Below are 21,438 nucleotides of genomic sequence, written 5' to 3'. Positions count from 1 at the left end.
TCTTCACTCCTCCCTTCCTCAGCATATGCAAATTAACCACCATCTTGTTCGCTCTGATTGGCTGTGGGCATAGTGAAGGTACGGTCAATTTGCATATCACTGTTTTATTATATAGGATAATTAGTGCTATTTACCTGATATGCAAAGTTTCCTGGAGCCTCTTGTATTTTTATTTTCTAAATATGTCAAACCTGTCCTCCAGGCAATATCCTTGGGCACCAAGAGTAGAAGGAGGTAGAACCAAACGTGGAAAGGAGCCTGTCTCTGTCTCAAAACCTGCGAGAGGACTACACAGGCCGCTGCCCTGATTCCAGGACTCTGACCTCTAGATCTGTCAGAGAGTAAATGTGCTTTCAGCCACTAAGGTTGTGGTCATTGGTTACCGTAACCACAAGAACCTAATACATAGTCTAATGTTTTGAAACATCTTTTCCTCTCTTTTTCTTCCTTTCCCCCTTCTTTGTCTACCCCATTCACACAGAGAATGCCACATCAGGAAAAGACACCAGAGCTAATCAGAACTAATTCTCTCCTTTTCAGATGAGGAAACTGAATCACCTCTTAATTCATTTGTACAGTGACTCTCAGCATTCTGTCCTTGAAGCTATCTATACACTCTCTTATACTTTCTCTTCCTCATTCTCCTCTTCATCTAATTATCTCCCTATTCCCAATTCTTTCCAGTCTCTCTGTTTCCATCCCCAATTCTTTTCTCCATTATTTATCCTACTTCATCCTTTTTTACCTCCATTTGTCCATTGTCCATTTATCCATCCATCCTCTTGCCTGCTTTGTCCATATTTCCAAAAGAGCACTTTTTAAATTTGCTGGTTCCCACTTTCCAAAAATACTTAATTATTTTCTTCCTCCTTTCATTATGAAGCATCACTAATTATAGAACCATTGGAATAAATACATTGCCCTTTACACAATGCAATACTTCTAGTTTAGTTATAAGATTTCCATATACAAGAAGCATCTGGGGCATTTTGGAGATACTCATTTAGTAGGTGTTGGGTAGAGCTCCACCCTACACCTACTATTTATATACTGTTTAAGTACTTTGTATACTTTCTATATTAGTATATTGTTTAATTACATTGCATATGTTCTATATTTATATATTACTAGAGGCCCAGTGCATGAAATTTGTGCACTGGGGGGAGGGAGGGTGTCCCTCAGCCCGGCCTGTGCCCTCTCATAGTCCAGGAGCCCCGTGATCAATCACCCTACAGAGGGAGGCCCTGCCCACCTGCCGCAGCCTGCCAGTCAGTGGCCTGGGCCTCCCTCTGAAGGATGATCATGGGGCAATGGCGGGGCCCCCAACCAATCACATCACACCCTCCTTGGCTGGCCTGGCACCAGTGGGTGTCATAGCATGGTTATCCGGACAGTTGTTCCGCTGTTCAGCCATTCAGTCGATTTGCATATTACTCTTTTATTATTATAGATGTACTTTGTATACTTTGTATGTTTGTATATTGCTTAAGTACTTTGTATGTGTGTATGTTAAGTACTTCATATATTTGTATATTGTTTAATCTTTTGTATATTTGTATATTGTTGTTTAAGTACTTGGTATACTTTCTCTGTTTGTATATTATTTAAGAACTTTGAAAAGCACTTTGCAGAAACCACCTGTTTCCCAGGCTCTGTGATTTCACAGATTGGTTTTTAAAAAGGGGTGGGGACTTACAGTGAAGGGGTTGACTAATATAGAGTTACTAATTCTTTATTTTTCAAAACAAAGTCATTAAAAACAAATGAACAAACATGCCATCATTTCATTAAAGAAAAGACATTTTCACACCATGAATATGAAAAGAGCAATTTCAGATAAGGGAAACTCATCGTAAGGAAGCACAGGAAGTACAGTTATGCTGATCATCTAAATGTGTTTTTTTAAAAAGAGAATATGTTAAACACTGTAGATAGATAAAAATAAATACAACACAACATTTTTATTTGAGTTTCTTTGAGTGTATTTTCCCCATTATGCAAGTGTGTCAATTTGCACGTCTATATTTGATATGGTGTGAAATGAAGTGACAATATCCTACTTCTTCCTAGATTTAGTTTGGATTCATTATTGTTGAAAATCTGTTCTCACATGCATGTGTTGACAGAAATAGACACAACTTTTACTTAATTTAAAATATTCTGGATAAAGAGAAAGAAGGAACCTTTTGAATCCAGCCATTCCACCTGCTTTTTCTCATTCTCGGTGACAAAGCTGCTCCGAGTGGTGATTTGTGGATTAGGAAGGAAAGAACCAGAGGCTACAGGGCTCCCTCCCTTCCCTGAAGCCACTTGTACCCAGGGCTGGCCCCAGAGCTGAGCGCCAGTGTCTGGGTCTAGAAAAGAGAAGTCTGGACCAGGGCAAATGTCATCCCCAATAGATGCCACATCTCAGACTACTGTTTGGGAGCCAATCTGTCTTGGTCACCTTTGGAAAGGTGACAAAAATTTGGAGACTAGTGGTTCTCCAAAGCACATCAGAGTTACCCGAATAGCTTAGAAATGTATAGGTATGTGGTCCCGCCTTAGTCCTAGGGAAGGAATCAGAGTTTCTGGGATGGGTGCCTTGGCATGTATATTTTTTAACCACACAAGTGATCTGACACCCACCCTCATTAAGAACCTGCTGTGCATCAGTGAATCTCACCCATGGCTGCCCATTGTGGTTATTTGGGGAGCAATGCCTAGGCCTCACCCAGACTACTTCTATTAGGATATCTGGGGAGGAGGGAGCCAGGGCATCAGTAGTATTTAAAGGCTTCCTAGATGGTTCTCATGTGTAGCCAAGGTTGAGAATTACAGGGGAAAAATGCTGTATCCCACATAATTTTGTCTACCATTTTAGGAGCCCAATTAAGGAATCCCACACAGGACACTGAAGTCAATAGTCAGCCGCCTCTTGGTGAGATGTGATAAAAAAAACATGTGGGCTGTCTTAGGAGGCAGAACCAGAGTAAACGTTGAAATAGCAGCTAGAGTTTCCCAAGCACTTCCTGAATGCCTTGTCCTGCTCTCGGGGTTGCATGTATTGCTGTATCTCACAAGGACACCAGGTGCCTGGCACTGTTACTGTATCTTTATTTTACAAGAATAGAGGTTAATTCAGTTGCCTAGACCCATGTAGTTGGGTCACGCTGCTGCCTGACTCTGCACTCGCCCTGTTTACCAGAATGCTGTGCAGGAGGGAGCAGTTGGAGTGAGAAAGGGTTCGAAGAGGATCAGTAAGGAGGGCAGCTAGCTCATGTAGAGGCTTGCAACACTTGGGCAATTAGAATGAGCCCAAGGAAACCCTTGCTCATGGCAGGGTCCGAAGGAAAAGAGCCCTTGGAAACATCCCTTGGGGGAAGGAAAATTGGTGCATCAAGGAAGCTGAGACTTGGCCAAAGACAAACTTTCTTATCCTGTTCCAACAGGTTCCCAGATCTTTGTACCCAGAGAAGGGGAAGAAAACTTGTTGAATGTGAGGCATGTAAATCATAGTGTTCTTCAATGGTGATCTCTCCTATTACCAAAGAAAAGGCATTTGAATTGAAGGCACAGTATTAGACTTGTGATCACTAGAAAAAGGGCAGTAACAGCCCCGTTCCTTTGTGTTGTTCAGACCATTCTACGGGAATGGAGAAGAAAAAAGAGGGAAATGTTTTCAGAGGGCACAGTCATGATGAAGAGGGTACTGGAAGGTGTGATGTGAGGAACACGCAGGGTTTCAAGGTGACCTGAAGGACACCGGGCTGTCTGGTAGAAGAGGTCCAGTCTTGAGGGGAGAGTGTTTATCTTATTAGAAGAAAGCTACCCTTATCTGCCTTGAGAAGTGCATTCTTTGACTGGAAAGGACCGAGATAGGCTGAACAATGACCCTATGGAGGTGGGACCCTTGTCAGGTTCTGGCATCTGTGATGATTCCTCATGCTCTGAGCAAGGGCTACTGAACAGGGGTTTATTATCCATGGGCTAGGCACAAGGGGCACAGTGCTGAACACAGACTTGGCCAGAAAGAAATAAACAGCTTCTCTTCTACACTTACCATCACTTGCTCCCAGGACCTAGATATCAGATTATTTAGCACTGTGCTTCCTATTACATTTTAGAGTTAACCTCTCAATCTCTTTTTGTTCATATGCCCTATATTTTTATCTGACTCTTTTAATGCCTCCTCTTTCCTCCTCTTTAACCATATATCTCAGCCATTTTTCCTCTCTTTTGTCTTCTATTCTTCTCCTTACCTCCATTAATAAATGGATGGAATTAACACCTTTATTAAACAATATCTACATACTATCCTTACATAGGTATGTACTTAAATACCTGTTCATTGTTTTATTCCTGGTTATATTCGAAGAATCCAATGAATACAGTGTGCAGATATTTAAGTATCACACATAACTTTCATCAGGCTCATGAAATATTTTGCTAAAAGAAAATGGGTTTCATCTGGCGGGTGTAGCTCAGTGGTTGAGTGTGACCTATGAACCAAGAGGTCCTGGTTCAATTGCCAGTCAAGGCATATGCCCGGGTTGCAGGCTCCATCCCCAGTAGGAGGCGTGCAGGAGGCAGCCAATCAATGATTCCCTCTCATCATGAATGTTTCTCTCTCCCTCTCCACTTCTCTCTGAAATCAATAAATATATATTTAAAAAAAAGAAAATGGGTTTCTTCTCTAAACCAATTCTCAAAGGTGAACTTCCTCCCTCCACCTTGGACTGGGAAGTTCTGAGCAGTTTAGAGCAGAAATACATCACGCATTGTGTATTTTGTTACTGGATGATGAATAGCTTTCTTGTTCTACTCCAGGTTGTCAAGCACTGAGCACTTGTAGAACAATAAGCCCAGCAGGACAGATGGCCCCAAAAGCTAACTTCACTTTATTGTTTCCAAAGTGGTGGTTTCCACTGTGAAGAAACACAGTTTGAATTTTTATTCTTTTTACCTCTTAAGGTTAAGTCATGGGTGAATTTTAAGAACAAGCCTTTCAAATAGTTCTGCTTTAACATGAAAGCCGAGAGCATGTAATAACATATTTTAGGAATTTTAACTCGGGAAGTGCTTAAAAAAAAAAACACAAAACCAACCAAACCAAAAAAAAAACAAAACATGCTAGGCAATTGCTGTTAAATAGCACTTCCTGCTTCAAGGGAAAAAAACCCCAAGGTGACAGGGGGAGCGGGGGTCTGCGCACAACCTGGTTCTACCACCTGTAAACTATTTAACAAAGTCATCCGGGGAGACAAAATAGTCCAGGAGTTTTACTGTGACGTTGGCCCTGAATTCCAAAGAGGGCTTTGCCCAGATAACTTGCTGCCTCAAAAAAAAAAAAAAAAAAAAAAAAAAAAAAAATCAGATCTCAGTTGGAGTGATATTTCTCCTGGCTTCATGCCCCCTTACATAATATCATAAGTTCTTTTATTATCATTTCTACAATGTTGGATATTTTTTTTTCACTCATTATATCTCCAGGAAAGATATGATCAATTACCAAAGTGCCAAACAGATGTGTCAATTGATAAGGGATGAGGAACTAACTTTGGTGCTGTGTGCCAGGTACTCTATTAGGTGGTTTACACTCACCGCCTCACTTATTTTCTCATAATAATTTTCCCATGGAGGGCTGATTGTTTCACACGGGATGCTGAGGCTCAGCTCTGAGAAGGTCAGGAAGTTGCCCACATTCCCATAAGATTTGGTGGCACAGTAGGAATTCAAACTCCCATCTTTCTGACTCTAACACCCCTGAAATTTCTATTGCAGGTGAAAACATAGCCCGAATTTGGCTTTGAACACCTCTTTCCCATTCTGTTTTAGAGAGGTCAAGGGAGACAAGGTCACGTGGGAAACCTGAGCTGGCAGGATGTCTGGAAATGCAGTCTTTGGTTTCTCAGCCTTCAGCTTGCATGAAGGCCCAATGTGAGGGGTTTGGATGGACTTGGGGAAGCCAGTATCTGATGCTTGCCACAGACACACCTTTGGCTACGTAACAACCATGAACACCCTTCTTTAAGGACTTAACTTTCAAACCTCAACAACAGTCGCAAAAAATGCTTCATTATTGTAATTGAAATCATCCCTCATGCAAATGAGAATGCATTCAACTTTGCCCCTAAAGAGGGAGACCCAAAATGTCATCTTTTGCAGCATTCACCCCTGGTGTTGGTCTTTCTTCCTTTAGTTTAATTACAATCTTGTATTGTTACAGTATAACCTATGGACCAAACGATAATAAAGAGCTAATATGCTAATTAGACCGAACAGCCAAACAACCTTCCAGATGTCCTTCTGGATGACTTTCTGGACAAAGACCGGGCTGTGAGGGCCGAGCCCCTTGCACGAATTTCGTGCATCAGGCTTCTAGTGTAAACTAATAGGGAAAAGGAAGAGAGAAGACAAAAATATGATATAGCATGTCACTGGAGGGCTAGAAGAAGAGATTTTGCGTGAAAATTCCAGGTAGGTGTAAAAAAACAACACTATGGTGCTGAACCGAGAGGTGAACCAAGTTGGTGGCCAGCTTAGCCATGACCAGGGAGCAGGCAAACAGAACCTCTGCACAGAGCTGATGGCTGTGGGCCTCACGATTGCAGGCATTCTGGATGGCACACACTCTTCTCTCCAACATCCATGATGCTAGAAATTAGATGTGGGGAACTCTGTTGAATCTGCTGCAGGAAAACTACTCTGCTTCCATGACTGAGTGACTGAACTTGGCAGCCACAGCACTGACTGTGCCCCCCACCCCTGACATTAACTCTGCTTTCAGGTGGCATGGGAGCCACCTGCTTCATGGGAGTTGGGGGACATATGGAACCTGAGCTATGAGGACATCTGCAGTCTCCAGCAAGTGCTAGGACACCTAACAGGAAGATGAAATGGAGCTGCATGAGCCCACTTGCCAGATCTGCCAAAGTGGTAAAAGTTTTGGAAATAAAAGAACTTATCAGCTGATTAAATAGGAGGAAAGGTGGAAAGAAAAGTCTAGGAATTCTGAAGAAGAGCTGGCTCGGGAAAGGATGCTGTTACTTAGATCAAGTTGGAGACGGCAATGAGACTAAATCAGGAGAAAGAGTGGAATAGATTAGAAAGACAGGAGAAAGTCAAAGAAGCTTCTAGAAGGAAGGGAGCACCAATGGGGTCAGAGAAAGAGAAGGGAGAAGGAAGAGATAAAGAATCCCACTATGGGAGAGCATCTGAGATATACTCACTACATCCTCCTGGAGTTGCCCACAAATATTGCCATTGTGAGATGCTGGGCAACCAGGGGACTCAAGTCCTGGAGGAAAAGAACAACAGCAATGACAACAATAATAATAACACCATAGGCCTTGAAGTATTTATTTTTTAAGTATTTTTTAATATATTCCCATGGAAAACAAAACGAAGTAAGGGCAGTTTGACTTTCTCATTTTAAAATATTACTTTTTGGCAACCATGTGTTCAGTTCAATAGACACATGTGTCAACAAAATCCTGGCTATCATTGTCTTTGCTAGACTTTAGAGTGAGACCTGCAGGGACTGTGTCCTGGTGAGCCCACACAATCTCATCTCAGTGAAAGTGTTACAAGCAAGTCTTCATATGCATGCAAGTGCTACATTCTTAAAAGGAAAGGTAGGAGAAAATAGAATTTTAGGTTTTCTTTTTTTAAATAAAACATTTAGACTAAAAGGCAAGCAAAAAAGTTGGTTAAGTAAAAGAACTATTTAAAAAGGCCATAAACATACACCTGAAGCATATAATATTGTATGTTGACTGTGATTTAAAAAGGAAACAAACAAAACAAGACAAAAAAAACACATCCGGTTGTAAAAAAATAATAAAAGAATTAAAGACCATAGAAAGGGAGAGGGAAGCTCAAGTTATTTCATCCTCTTGGTGACTCAGTTTTTCATCTATTAAATGGGGACAATAGTCCTTATTTCATAGAGGTTTTGTGAAGATTAAATCAGCTAATAATTTGTATAATACACTTTACCCACACCCTGGCACAAACTGAGCACCTGGTAAATATTAAATATCATTGTTCCCATTACTAGCAATTTGTGTGTTATTAGCAGGGCTATTTAAACCACACATTTTGATTTTTTATAGCTATGCCACCTATAATTGTCATTTTTTATTATGTATTAAAAAGTAATGGTTTTTAAAAATCTCTTTCAAATATATTTATGGCGAAGAACACAAGCAGTAACATACCAGAAAAGTTAAATGCAGTAGAAAACAGTAAGTAAACCTAGCTCACCAATTGTGAGTATTCTTTCAAAGCAAGGCGAAATTATAAAACCTCAACAAAATTATAAAAAAATAAAATAAACAAAAGTCTGTCTTTTGTACTATTTTGGTATATCGGGGGGATGACCTTCAAAAACAAGTTTCAGGAAGGCATGCACTCTGTGCAGAGCCTAAGCTTCTTTGTCTGACCCTAGCTCTGGACTTGGAAAGGGAGCAAGGGTTATTGGGCATATGTACAACATGTGTACACTGCTGCCCCCTAGCGCCAGTAGGTTACTTAGCAGTTAAGTAACCACTTGAAGTGATATTTTATTTTGATTACATAGTTTGATATATTTTGCATCTATGTATTCCCAAGTTAGACAATTCAGTTGTAGAGGCAGATAACTGCAGCATATTTAAAAAAATATATTGTTACTGATTTCAGAGAGGAAGGGGAAGGGAGAGAGAGAGCTAGAAACATCAATGATGAGAGAATCATTATCGGCTGCCTCCTGCATGCTGCCCACTGGGGTTGGAACCTGCAACCCGGGCATGTGCCCTTGACCAGAATCAAACCCGAGACTCTTCAGTCCATAGGCCGACACTGTACTCACTGAGCCAAACCAGCTAAGGCTAACTGCAGCATATTAGTTTAAAGAAAAAAAAAAAAAAAAGAAAGGGTGCCTAGATATATCAAGGGGTATGCAGTGCACTCATATCTATCTATCTATATCTATCTATATATATATAAAGCCAGTGTCTGTGATGACCAGGACAACCAAACGACCGGTCACCATGAGGTGCATTGAGCATCTCTCAGTCCCTCCCCCGCGGCTCACAAGCTCTGATCACAGCAAGGCAGGCGGCAGGCGAGCGGGGCAGCGAGGGCCGCGAGCAGTGGTGGGCGGCTGGGCAGTGCTGCGAGCAGCGGTGGGCTACTGAGCGTGATTTTGCACGCTGGGGTCTCTAGTATTTACATAATTTTATTTGTACAAGAATCCCACGATGTAGATATTATTATTGTCCCAACTATAAGTAGAGGAAACTGAGGCTCTAAAAGTGACACTACTAGTAAGTGGCAGAATAATATTCAAACTTCAAACTCCTCTGACTCATTTTTGAGTCCTCTCTAGGCCATACTCCTGCCCTAAAGAGGACACAGAGTCACCCACAACATCAAGTTTGACTCTCTGCAAATCTAACCTAATTGCATTACTCCATCTTTCCCCCATTTCTTCTCCATTGAATAGCAGCTTGCAAGCAAATGCAGTAGAAATAGAGTACGAACCAAATAGGGAAGTTTGTTTGTTATTATAATTGTTTTTCATGGCAAATAGGGACATTTAGAGGGGTAAAGGCTTTTGTGTGAACAAGATTATAAAGATCAGCAATCCTTTGGGCACTCGTGGAGGGCTGCAGTGGCCCACTGGATTCAGGGGGTAGTCTGGGCAGCTCACTAAGCCATTCCAGGGAGGGTGAGTAGGGAGAAATCTGGCCCATGCTCTGTGAGTGCCCCATTAACCCTGGCCTCAGAGGCCCTGGAGGGGTGAAGGGACACCTTTTGTAATCCTCCAACCCAGAATTGATGTAACCGAAACCAAGGTTTGGCTGCCTGCCACCATGGAAGTCCAATTCATGAGACAGGTGCTAGTGAAAAAGGAAAGAGATTTACTCCAGTGTTGGCCACCTGTGAAGGTGAGGGCCTCTTGTTGCAAATCCCATCTCAGTGCAGGCAGAGGTTTTACGAGGAGGGAGAGGGAAAACAGAACAAAAAGATCAAGGAGAGGGGATTGAAAAGTTCTGTAGGTGCAGACCAATACAGTCCATTTTTATAAGGACCTTGAAATTGGTCAAGTGATGGTCTGCTGTGCATCATCCTGGTTCTATGATTGAAGGTCAGCAAATCTCTTGGAACTGGGATGGCAGAAGGTGGGAGTCTGTATCTTTTGAAGTTAGTTCCTAGCATTCTTTTACAAACATGCTGTTTATCTGCTAGGTACACATTAGTCAGATCAGCATTTACAGAAACAATGTCAAAAGAATGGTGGGGTGGGTTACAGTGATATTTTTGTAATTTTCCCAAAGATATAGGTTCAAGTGAATTTACCAGAAAGTGGCCAGAGGCAGTCTTTAGGATGGGGCTTTAGGTAGAAATGGCTTAATAGGGATATTTTAGAGTCTGTGATGTGAAACCCACATCTACCGCATATGCCTGTATGAAATGAATTGAGCATGAGGAGAAGGTGATTCTAGCCTGATAAGACTTCAGAACAGATGGCATGGGAGGTTTATCAGGTGGAAGGAATGACAAGAATAAAAGCCCAAAGCATGAACAAGCTAGTTGGGTGGTATGCTAGATATGAATGGAATGAAAGAAAATGATTTGCTGATGAGTAAGCAAAGGTTAGAAAGATAAATGTCTTGCTTAAAGGTCATTGATGAGAAGGCCATGATGGGAACTTCTGTCTTCCAACATGCAATCCACTGCTATTTGCCTTTCCACCTTTATTCTCTTGTGAAAATACACAGACAGTACAAAATCATGGAATCATGGCATCAAAAGAGAAATTAAACCTCTTTTCTAGTCTGTGTCTCATCCAACTTAACTTTGTATTCTACAATAATCCTGGCAGCTGGTCAAACTGCCTCCTCAACCAGAATGCTTCCTGTGCTGGAAATTCTCAGTACTTTTGGAGCCAGCCAGGCCCTTGACTGGATGGACACAGGTCCCAAAGTTCTTCATGTGGAGCTGAAATCTGTCTCCAGGTGTTTGGCTTTTTCTAGTCCTGACCTCTACTTGTCCATAATCAGTTATTTCCTCTTCCAAATGGATCCCCAAATTCTCAAGCATCAAGCATGAATGGAGCACCTAATAAGTACCAGGCACAAAAGGTGGTGTTGTATCCCCAGGAAGTCCCTTTGTCCATGTTCTTTTAACTTTGTTCAAGTCCTTTTAACCTTCCTTGTTCTTCTCTGGAGGGCCTCCGGTCTTGTTAAGCTATAGAACCCTCTTCACTCTTCTAAATTCTCACAGCCATTTCTTTAAGAAGATGATTTATTTGGATATACAGAGAAAATAGTTATGTATTAAGGAATGTAAGCTAGTTTCAACATTTAAACTAATTGTTCTAACACTAATCAACATAACTATTAAGCTACACCTAGATTATCAGTCTAGATTATCAATTTAAATGGGAACAATATGCATACACCCTTTTCCCAATCTCAAAAAAAATAATCTTAGGATAAAAAAAATGTATTGTTATCTCCACCATCCTTGATACTTATGGAATGTTTATGAATGAGCCAGAGTCAACAATACCGAATTTATTAATTAGACACTGCAATCATTTCTTTTCAATGAGGAACTGCTACAGAAGCGAACTTTGCCCCAGATCACATGGCTGATAGATGGTAGAGCCAGGCTTCAAGTAAGGTGTTCTGCTCTAAGGGATTATAACAAATGGCAAAGCTATTGCTTATTGGCCCTATCAGTGTGACCTGCATGTCTCAGTGGTACCCATCAGTGAATGTAAATGCGGTCACACCTAGAGATGGGCCCCTCTCCATAACTGCAATAGATCTAAACCCAACTGAAGTCTGATTCTTTCTATGAATGATTTCCCTGAAAAAAATTTTTTTTTCAGAATTGGGTCCCTTATAAACCTGGAACATGCCTGGCACTGTAGGTCCTCAATACATATTTACTGAATGATTCTATTAGTGGCATCTGGCCCCACCAGTAGATGGTCCCAGCTAAGATCAGATACTCTGTGGGTCCTTCAGTAGGGTGGGGGCAGGTATGGGAAGGAGTGTGCCATCAGTGTGCTCCTGAGCCTCTCTTCTAGGGAGTTTGCACAGCTGACCTCTACTGCCAGGCTCTGGACATCTAGATCTCCTCTCTCTGTCTTTCTCTCCGGGAGGGAACTGTACCTCTTTTTTTATCTACTACTTTCCATGAGGACCCCAAAGACAGCTGACACAGTTTGACATTGATTGATGCCATGGCTCTCTCCAGGAAGAGCCAGCTCACATGGAAACCACCAAGTCCTATTGTAACTGGAACACCTGCCTACCTGCCTCTGTGCCAAATCTGAATCCCCAGGCTCACTCCTGCTTCCTTCCTTTGCCCTTCTCCCCTCTTCATCTCTCCCTCTCTCTTGTAGAGATCCCCCCACCGCCCCTCATCGCTTCCCTTCCCAATGTCCATTGTTCTCTTTTGGTGCATTGGAGAATCTAAAACTCAATTAGCTAGAGAATTCCACTTTCTTCCCACGCTGTTCCTGCCTCTTATTCACATCCTGGGATGTGGCTGAGGAGCCAGCTTACTGCCCCTGGCAATCAGGGAAGACTGTTCAGAGTACATGAAAGGGGATTATAGGGGAAGGGCACTCAATTTCTCTCAGTGTTGGCCAAGCCAATGTATCCTATTAAAACTACAGCAATTTTTTAAAAAACTTCATCATTCATTAGGAAAGCTTGTTCAAACAGATTGTTGGACCTCACCACCAGCATTTCTGATTCTGTAGGTGGTGGGGTGGGGCAAGGATTTGCATTGCTAACAAGATGGTAACTGATGCTGCTGGCCTAGGGACACACTTGTGAGAACTGAAGCCCAGAGTGGCTTCAATGCTCCGAATTGGATTGGTTTGGGGAGAAAAGTTAATGCTACTAATTTTTCAGTTTTTGGATGTTTAAGGCAGGTCTCAGTAGGAAGAAATCCAGAGCCAAATACTCCAGTTATCTGTACAAATCAATATGAAAGGCAATTGTTGATCAAGTGTGTCAATGGTCTATTCAACAGAGAATGCCATGAATTGGTGAAAAGTATTATACAACTTTTAGGAAGGTCTTTACAGTAACCTTGTGAGGAAGTTATACTAAGTCAACCACACAATGGGATGAGTGCCCATCACCTGGGTAAAGTAGAGGTTTTGGTTTTGCAGATTTCTGTACATCATTCATAACTGCACTGGGGCCAATTCAGAATAAAATAATTATTACTCAGTTGAGAGATTCACACAGAAGCTTCCCCAAATGAGTTGATGGTGAATCAATTAAGCACAGATTAATGTCAACTTAAGCCAAGGCCCAAAGAGAAATCTGCTTGCACTCATGAACTTTATTTGCTTCTCTTTGGATCACCATTTCATTTGCCTACAATCCCACTGCTTTCCTAGAAAAGGGGATGGAGGACTTACACCGGGTACTTGAGGCAAGGATTCTGGGCTGGTAAGTTAGAACACTAGGAGTCCTATTAGCAGAGAGGGCCTAGGTCCTTGGGAGAAACTGTGAGAAGAACTTTGGAAACAATGGACAGTCAGGGTACTTGGACATCCAGGTAAATAATTCTCAAGGAAAGACAAACGTGAGAGTTACTTACCTCTCCTGTGCATAGGCTGTGGGAAGACTAGACCTCACCTCCAAGGGTCTGTGCCCCAGAGTTAATAAAGAGGGCTCTGGATATGATGGGGGTGTAGTTAGGAAGTTCTCTAACCACTTTTATGGGACAACTTGCCTTAAGCTCCTTGAGCCAAGGGAGAGATGTCAATCTGCAGAGCTGGAATCTTTTTTTTTTTTTTTTTAGGAAGTAAAAGGACCCCTGAGTTTGGTTCATAGAAGAATTGGAAATCCTAGAAATGGAGGGAGTGAGGAAGGGTAGGCAACAATCATGGAGGCTCTTGGTTCCATAACGAGAGGATTTTGGAGGTGAAATTAGGGGTAAAATAGGAAATGAACTTGAACTTGGGATTCTCTTAACCAAACAGAAATAGAGCCAAATAAATAGTTTGATTGTCTTCTAAGTCTGGCTTGGCCTATGGGAAACCAAGACCACTTTTTATTTTGGAATAATTTCAAATTTATGGAGTATTTGCAAGAGCAGTACAAGAAACTCCTCAAAAGAAACCATTTTTTTTCTGGAGTCAACATTTTGCTCATTGGCTTTATCATTTTTTTAAATCAATCTACCTATCCAATTACACTTCATCTCCCAAACACACATCATAATATAAATTTTTTTTCAAAACTATTTGAGAGTTGATTGCAGATATCATACCCATCTATCCCTAAATATTTTTAAACAACATTCTCTTACATAACCATAAGATATAAATAACCAAAATTAGGAGATTTAACATTTCTATAATATTATTCTAATATAAACTCTAATCCTTATTCATATTTCATCCAGTTGTCCTAATGATGTCCTTTATAGTTAATCTTTTTTCTGATTCAGGATCCAAGATCACTCAGTACATTTAATTTCTCTCTCTCTTTAGTGTCCTTAAACCTGGAGTAGTTTTTCAGCCTATCCTTTCTTTCTTGACCTTGACAGTTATTTTGAACAATCATTTCCTCCTTGGTTTTTGCTCTGATGTTTCTTTGTGATTCCAGGCAGGTAATGCCTTGTGGGCAGGAGTTCCAGGGAATTGGTTTGTCCTTTTCAAGGCATTGTAACAGATGAGATGATGTCAGGTTGTCCCAATATTGGTGATGTTAAATCTGATTGTGTGGTTAAATGGTGTCTAACAGACTTCTCCACTGTAAAGTTACTACACTGAGTGGCCAGATTATTATGATCTCTGAACGCATAATAATCTGGCCACTCAGTATATGTGTGTGTGTGTGTGTGTGTGTGTGTGTGTGTGTGTGTGTGTGTGTGTGTATTAGAGGCCTGGTGCATGAATTCGTGCATGGGTGGGGTCCGGTCAGCCTGGCCAGGGGGAGGGGACATGGGCGGTTGGCTGGCCTGCCTGCTGGTCGAACTCCTGGTCGAGGGGACAGTTTTCATATTAGCCTTTTATTATATAGGATATATATAATATATCCTGTGTTCAGAGATCATAATAATCTGGCCACTCAGTGTATTTTTCCAATTTTAAATGACATTAATTTTAAATGACACAAACTTAAGCAATAACATGGGTGATCAAAATCTACTAAAGAGTCCCTTGTTTCTATAGATGAACTCTTTGCCTCTCTGTACTTGAACCTTTTCCAGAGTCTTAATGATTAGAGGGAAATTTTGAGCTAGAAGGTATGTTAGATTGCATCTGGTTCCCTGGTTTCCAAATGTGGATGCTTGCTTCAGGTGGCAAGAGATGATTTTTATGTGCTGTCCATCTGTATTACTTAGTGACAAAGGCTTTCCCATTTCCATTATCTCTCCAACCTTCCAAGTGAGTTACATGTCATTGAGTCAGCTCCCAAATCTGGCGACTCTATGAATAAGTGATGTCCAATGTCCTGTCCTTAACTGCCTTGCTCAGCTCCTGTGGACTCATGCTATGGCTTCTTTTAAAGAGTCAATGTCTCTCATATTTGGTTTTCTTCCTTTCCTGCTGCCTTCTATTAATCTCAGCATTATTGTCTTTTCCAAAGAACCATGCTTTGTCATTATGGTCTCAGAGTAGGACAACATCAGTACTCTCTGACTCCATGAAGTAATAAGTCTCAGTTAGGTGCTAGCCTGTCTTGAAAATTTCAAATAGTTGCTAATTTTTTCCTCTCTATAGAGAAGAAGAAGGAGGAGGAGGAGGAAGAAGAGGAGGAGGATGAGGAGGAGGAGGAGGAAGAAGAGGAGGAGGAGGAGAGGAGGAGAAAGAGGAGGAGGAGGAGGAGGAGGAGGAGGAGGAGGCCGGCCAATGTGGCTCGAACCAGGAGGTCATAGTTTGACTCTTGGTTCAGGGTACATGCCAGGGTTGTGGGCTCGATCTCCAGTAGGGAGCATGCAGGAGGCAGCCAATCAATGATTCTCTCTCATCATCGGTGTTTCTCTCCCTCTTCCTTCTACTCTGAAATCAAGAAAATATATATTTAAAAAAGAAGAAGAAGAAAGGGAAGGCCTTTGTTTCACAGTATTTGGCAGGCCATAATATAGAGTAATTCACTAGCATTTTAAAAAGTCACATGTATTTTTACAGTTGCCTTCTGCTCTTCATTGAAAATTTATATAAAATTTTCATTTACAGCATTGACAACAAGTTTCTTTTAAATTACATTTTAAAACGTGGAGTAAAACAAGTGAGTAAGTCAACTTAGAGAAGTTGAAAGGACAGAGAAAATGGTAGATATGGAGATAAGAAGATAACACAGGAATTGCTTAAGTTTGGGAAATTCCGATTTTGGAACATGGAGGTCAAATTCCTTAAAGGAAATTGACACTCTGCCTATCCAACTCTTCCTGTACACAGCGTTCCTGATGGAAACTCCAGGTGGCAGGTAGGGGATGATGCCGGCCAAAAATAGAACGGGCCAAAAGGTGGCCTGGGAAGACTTAAACCTGGAGTTGAGAGTGCAGGTGTAGGCTTCCAGGTACAGGCTTCGGACACACCACCTTCCCATCCTCCACCGCTCACTAGACCTAGACCTGGGCTAGTGCTTCACCTTCTCTAAGTCTCAGCTGTCTCATTCTTGTGCTGGGTGGTAATAAGCGGTGCATAACTCAGACCTTTCTTAAGACTATGAACACAGGCGTATAACACAGTGCAGTGTACGGTACTGAATCAGCAAAACTAGGCTATTACATTGAGTCATTTTTCTTTTGTGGGGGCAGGGCACGTGGAGGAGCCAGGAATGGAAAACGACACAGGGATTTTTCTCCCATCCCTGCTTTTTGGAACCCAATGGGTGCAGCCCAGGCGGTGGTCGCGTACCTGCCATTATGAGGTCACCCTTCCTAAGGCCAGGAGGGGATCTCGCCCCAGGCAAACAGGGATGCAGATTCAGGTGGCGGGAACGCGGGCGGGAGCGCTGTCCGGGCCCCGCACCCTGGAGCCCCGGTTCATCCTGGGAGCCCAGAGGCAGATGCTGGGGTCTTACAGGGCCTGGACTCAAGTAGCGCTCCGCGAACCCCGGCCCCAAGCTCCCCACCCCCGGAGCGCGCCAGGTGCCTGCGCATGCGTCCCGGCGTCCCGCTACTGTTTGGCCGTTTCCATGGCTACGAATCTGCTCCGTGAGGGGTCGGGGAGCAGGAAAATGAAGCTCAAGAGCCTCTTGCTCCGTTATTACCCGCCAGGTACGGGCGGGTGCCCTCCGCCCTCGCGTGAGACCTGGACTCCGGCGCTGGGCGCTGGGCGGGGGTGCGGTGAAGAGGGTGCGGGGACCCAGAGGGCGGCGAGGGGCCCCGAGTGGGTGATCCCTGCGGGGCTGGAAGCAGGGCGCTGCCCAACATCCTCACTCTTTCAGCTACTGGGTTCTGTTCCTCAAAACTTTTATAACGAAGTCTTTGAACTTGTAAATTGCTGAGTTGTGCTCTCTGGTTAGTTAGGAATGTGGCCGATGCAGCGGGGGAGGTGGCGATGGGTGGTGTCCTGGGACATTGGTTTCTGCAAGGGCAGACACCGACAAGGGCCACATGGGGTTTTATGGTCCAGGCGTGGTGTGTTGAGTATGAAAAGAAAAATGTCTGCTCAATATACATTACCTAGTGACTGTTTCCAGACCGCACAATCGGTGGGCATGTTTACGGAGGGCCTGCCGCCCAGGTGCTTTGCGCTCCCGGCCCTGGGGCCTTAAAGAAGGTCTCAGGCCTGGCTTCCAATGAGTTTAGGAAATGATGAAATAAGCCCAGAATGCTCTAGTTCCAGTAGGATAAACTTGCCTAGTTCTCCTTTTTTTTTTTTTTTTTAAACAGGTGAGGACATGGTCGCCCAGCTTGTTAGGGACAGAAACAGGAGCAGAACTCTTGGCTTTTAATTCAGAACTCACTTTAAGAAAAATATAAAGTGAAAAGTATGAAAAACTTGCCCCAAGGCTGTAGATGACCATATATACCTGCCCAGTGTAAAGTGCAGGTCTCTGGCAAGAGGGGGCCTGGACAGCCACTTTCTCCCGTGGGAAGTCAACATTGGTAGGAAAGACATTCACTTTCTCCCTCTCAGAATTCCAATTAAAATACCATGGCAAGGCTCTAGATAGGAGAGGTGGTATATGGGAATTGTTAAGTTACGATGAATGGCTTGTTCTCTTTAAGCATCCCACAACCTCACGTTGGCCGTGCTTGCACAGAGTCTGGGGCTGGTTCCCACAAATGGAATGATAAATGAATGTCTTGCTTTCATTCCTTTGCTGTGGAGTGTAGGTCAAGCTTGTGAGCTCTGGAATCAGAACTACCCTCACCCTGTAAAAATTCAGCAACTTGGACAATTTGTTTTGATCTGTTGAGCTGTCAGATGGTGATAATGGCACCCAGGTCTGCTGACCCTTCCATTTATCTCCCTTTCTGCAGAGTAAACCTCCTTGAAAGAATGTTGTTTTCAATTTCTCTTCTCCCTTCTGTCTTGAACATACTTCTAACCTGCGTTCATCTTCATTGCTCCATTGAAACTGCCCTTTTCAAGGTCCCCCATGACCTCCAACGTGGCCGAATCCCTGGCTGCATCTCAGTCCTTGCCTTTTTGGACCTGACAGTAGCTTTGGACCCATCTGCTCATTCTGCCCTCCTTTGGCTTCCAGGACACACTGTTTTATCTCATGCCTCACTATCACTCCTTGGCCCATCTCGGCTGTTCCTCTTTTTTTTCTAATCTTAATGATGGAGTGTCCCAGGCTCCGTCCTTGGCTTTCTCTATCTATACACATATGCTAGGTGACCTCATCTATTCTCAAGGCTTACAGACCACCCCGAGTAGTCCTGAATACCTAACTGCCCACCTGGTTCTTTATTTCAGATGTCCAGTGTGCATTGTATATGGGCCTCTGTGGTCTTCCTCAACTAAGTCAATGGCAGCTCCATTTCTCCACTACGGCTCATGCCAAAACCTTGGACTCACCCTTGCACACTCCACATGTGGTCCAGTAGCAAACCCTGCCAGCTTACCTTCAAAATACAGTCATTCACTGCTTCACAACGGGATACGTTCTGAGAAGTGTGTTCTTAGGTGATTTTGTTGTGTGAACATCACAGAGTACATCTACGCAAACCTGGATGGTCTAGCCTACTACACACCTGGGCTATATGGTATAGTCTATTGCTCCTAGGCCACAGTCTTCACAGCATATTACTGTACAGAACAACACAAGTTTAAATCAAGCACAAGAGAAAATGATGCAATCAAGAAACATGGTAAACACAGATGTATGAAACTACTGCTGGCACAACACAGTGTACTGTTTTGTACAGCAAACATTTTTTTTATATAAGTAGAAAGAGTACATTCTAAAATAATAATGAAAGTGTAGCCAATACATAAGCCAAGCCAGTATCAGAGCCATTTATTATTATTATCAAGTATTATGTACTGTACTTACTACACTTTTGTACAACTGGCAGCCAGCCAATAGGTGTGTTTGCACCAGCATCACCACAAACGTGTGAGGAATGCATTGTGCTACAACATTACAATGGCTATGATGTTACTAGGCAATAGGAATTTTCCAGCTCCATTATAATCTTACTGGAGGCCCAGTGCACGAATTTGTGCATGAGTGGGGTCCCTCAGTCTGGCCAGCAATCGGGGCCGATGGAGGCCGTCTTGCCCAGTCCTGATTGGGGCTGATTGGGGCTGGCGGGTGGCGGGGGGGGGGGGACTGTGGGAGGTTGGCCTGCCAGGGGGAGGGACTGCAGGAGGTTGGCTGTGGGAGTGCACTGACCACCAGGGGGCAGCTCCTGCATTGAGTGTCTGTCCCCTGGTGGTCAGTGCACGTCATAGTGACTGGTTGACCGGTCATTAGGTCAGCTGTAACAGTCACTTAGGCTTTTATATAGATAGATAGATGGGTCCACCTTCATATGTGTGGTCTGAAACATTATTATGTGGTACATGACTGGACAGAATTTAGCAACTTCCCACAACCATGGCTGACATTCCCTTTATTGCTAGAGTTTCTTGCCCCACTTTAGTTTATTTTCAACACAGCAGCAGGGTGACTCTATTAGAACATGAATTTGATTATGTCACTCTTGGCCCTCCAACAGCTTTTCATTTCACTTGAAGTGAAAGGACCATGATCTCTGAGGCTATAATCTCCAAGGCCCTGCAAGATCCTTCCCTGCCTTTGCCTCCCTGACTTCACCTTACTTCCTGATCCAGACACACTACTTTCCTTGGTGTTCCTTGGATGCACCGATTGTACCCCCACTAGATCTCTGTAGTTGCTGTTATTTATTTAGAGTGGAATCAGTTCCCTTGGACATCTGCATAGCCAGCACTCTCACCTTTTTTTTTTTTTAAGTCTTTCCAACAAAAGTCTGCAGTTAATAAAGTGAAACCTGCCTTTCTAGAATTTCCAACTTTTCAAGATATTCCATAGCTCATTCTCTGATTTATCTTTTCTTAGCATTATCTCAATTCAGCATCATTTTACTTATTTATCTTAGTCTCGCCAACTAAAATAAAAGCTTTATGTCTATTTTGTCTACTGCCATATCTCTAGCACCTAGAATAGAGCATGGTGAATAAATAGGCACTTAGGTAGTTGTTGAATAAATGAATGAGTTTAATGAGATGATGTATGTTAAGTAGCATGCCTAGAACTCTGCCTGAACTGTGAATGGATTGTGTAGTGATCTCTTAGGTCCGCTCCAGCTCTAAAAGTCCAGGGTTCTAATAGTAATCTCAGATTCAAGTGAAGCTTTAGAGCCATGCTTTCAACTATTGCCTTGATTATCTTCTAATGAGGGCATAACACTTAGCATCTAGACACAATTTCTGAATTCCAATCTTTGGTGAGCCATGTATTATATGCAGATTTCCAAGCTACTTCTGAATAGCAGGTGGGTGGTGCAATAACCTTATCTACTAGGGAAAAATCGCTCCCCACTGAGTCATCCCCATGCCACCTTTATCCCTTTGGTCTATAGAGCAATTTTTCTTCACCTCCTAATTCTCTCATTTCAGTCCTCCCACATTCTTTTGAATAATCAGGAGCATTGTCTTGTTGGCATGCATTGAATGATCCCTCTCCCTACTTAAATTCCTGATGACTAAAGACACAGAACAGTAACATGACTAACCAAACATAAGGCATTTCCTTTTTATCTTGGTCACATTAATTAATTCATTAATTCACTCAAAGAGTAGGTGTTGATTACATGCTTTTCAACTGACTCAGTTATGACAGCTTTTGTCTTTTATTGATCAGGTACAAGTCCTTAGTTTTATGGTCAGGAGAAGGAGTTATAAATATTAATTAAATTGATTAATGTTTTGACCACTTTAAAGGTTTCTGTTGACTGAATATGACCTGGGTAAGGACTACTGACATCTTATGGAAG

At 42.6% G+C, this 21,438-nt stretch overlaps 1 protein-coding gene and 1 long non-coding RNA gene across 2 annotated transcripts in view; one reads left to right on the top strand and one right to left on the bottom strand.

The window, feature by feature from the left end:
* Positions 1-5,278: 5,278 nt before the first annotated feature.
* LOC129150709 (uncharacterized) lies at positions 5,279-16,964 on the bottom strand. The gene is made up of 3 exons (XR_008557433.1): positions 16,877-16,964; positions 7,212-7,279; positions 5,279-5,317 (listed from the first exon to the last, which is right to left on the bottom strand). It is a non-coding gene; the product is annotated as an uncharacterized LOC129150709 (long non-coding RNA).
* Positions 16,882-21,438, top strand: part of DAW1 (dynein assembly factor with WD repeats 1) — a 35,135-nt gene continuing 30,578 nt past the window's right edge. The window contains exon 1 of the mRNA XM_008145260.3: positions 16,882-17,238. Coding sequence (XP_008143482.3) covers positions 16,938-17,238 — 301 coding nt within the window. The 5' untranslated portion in view covers positions 16,882-16,937. The remainder of the gene's footprint in view (positions 17,239-21,438) is intronic.

Source organism: Eptesicus fuscus, chromosome 11 (assembly GCF_027574615.1).
Source record: "Eptesicus fuscus isolate TK198812 chromosome 11, DD_ASM_mEF_20220401, whole genome shotgun sequence".
In the NCBI taxonomy this organism is placed as follows: Eukaryota; Metazoa; Chordata; class Mammalia; order Chiroptera; family Vespertilionidae; genus Eptesicus; species Eptesicus fuscus.
This window is presented reverse-complemented; position numbering and strand designations above follow the sequence as displayed.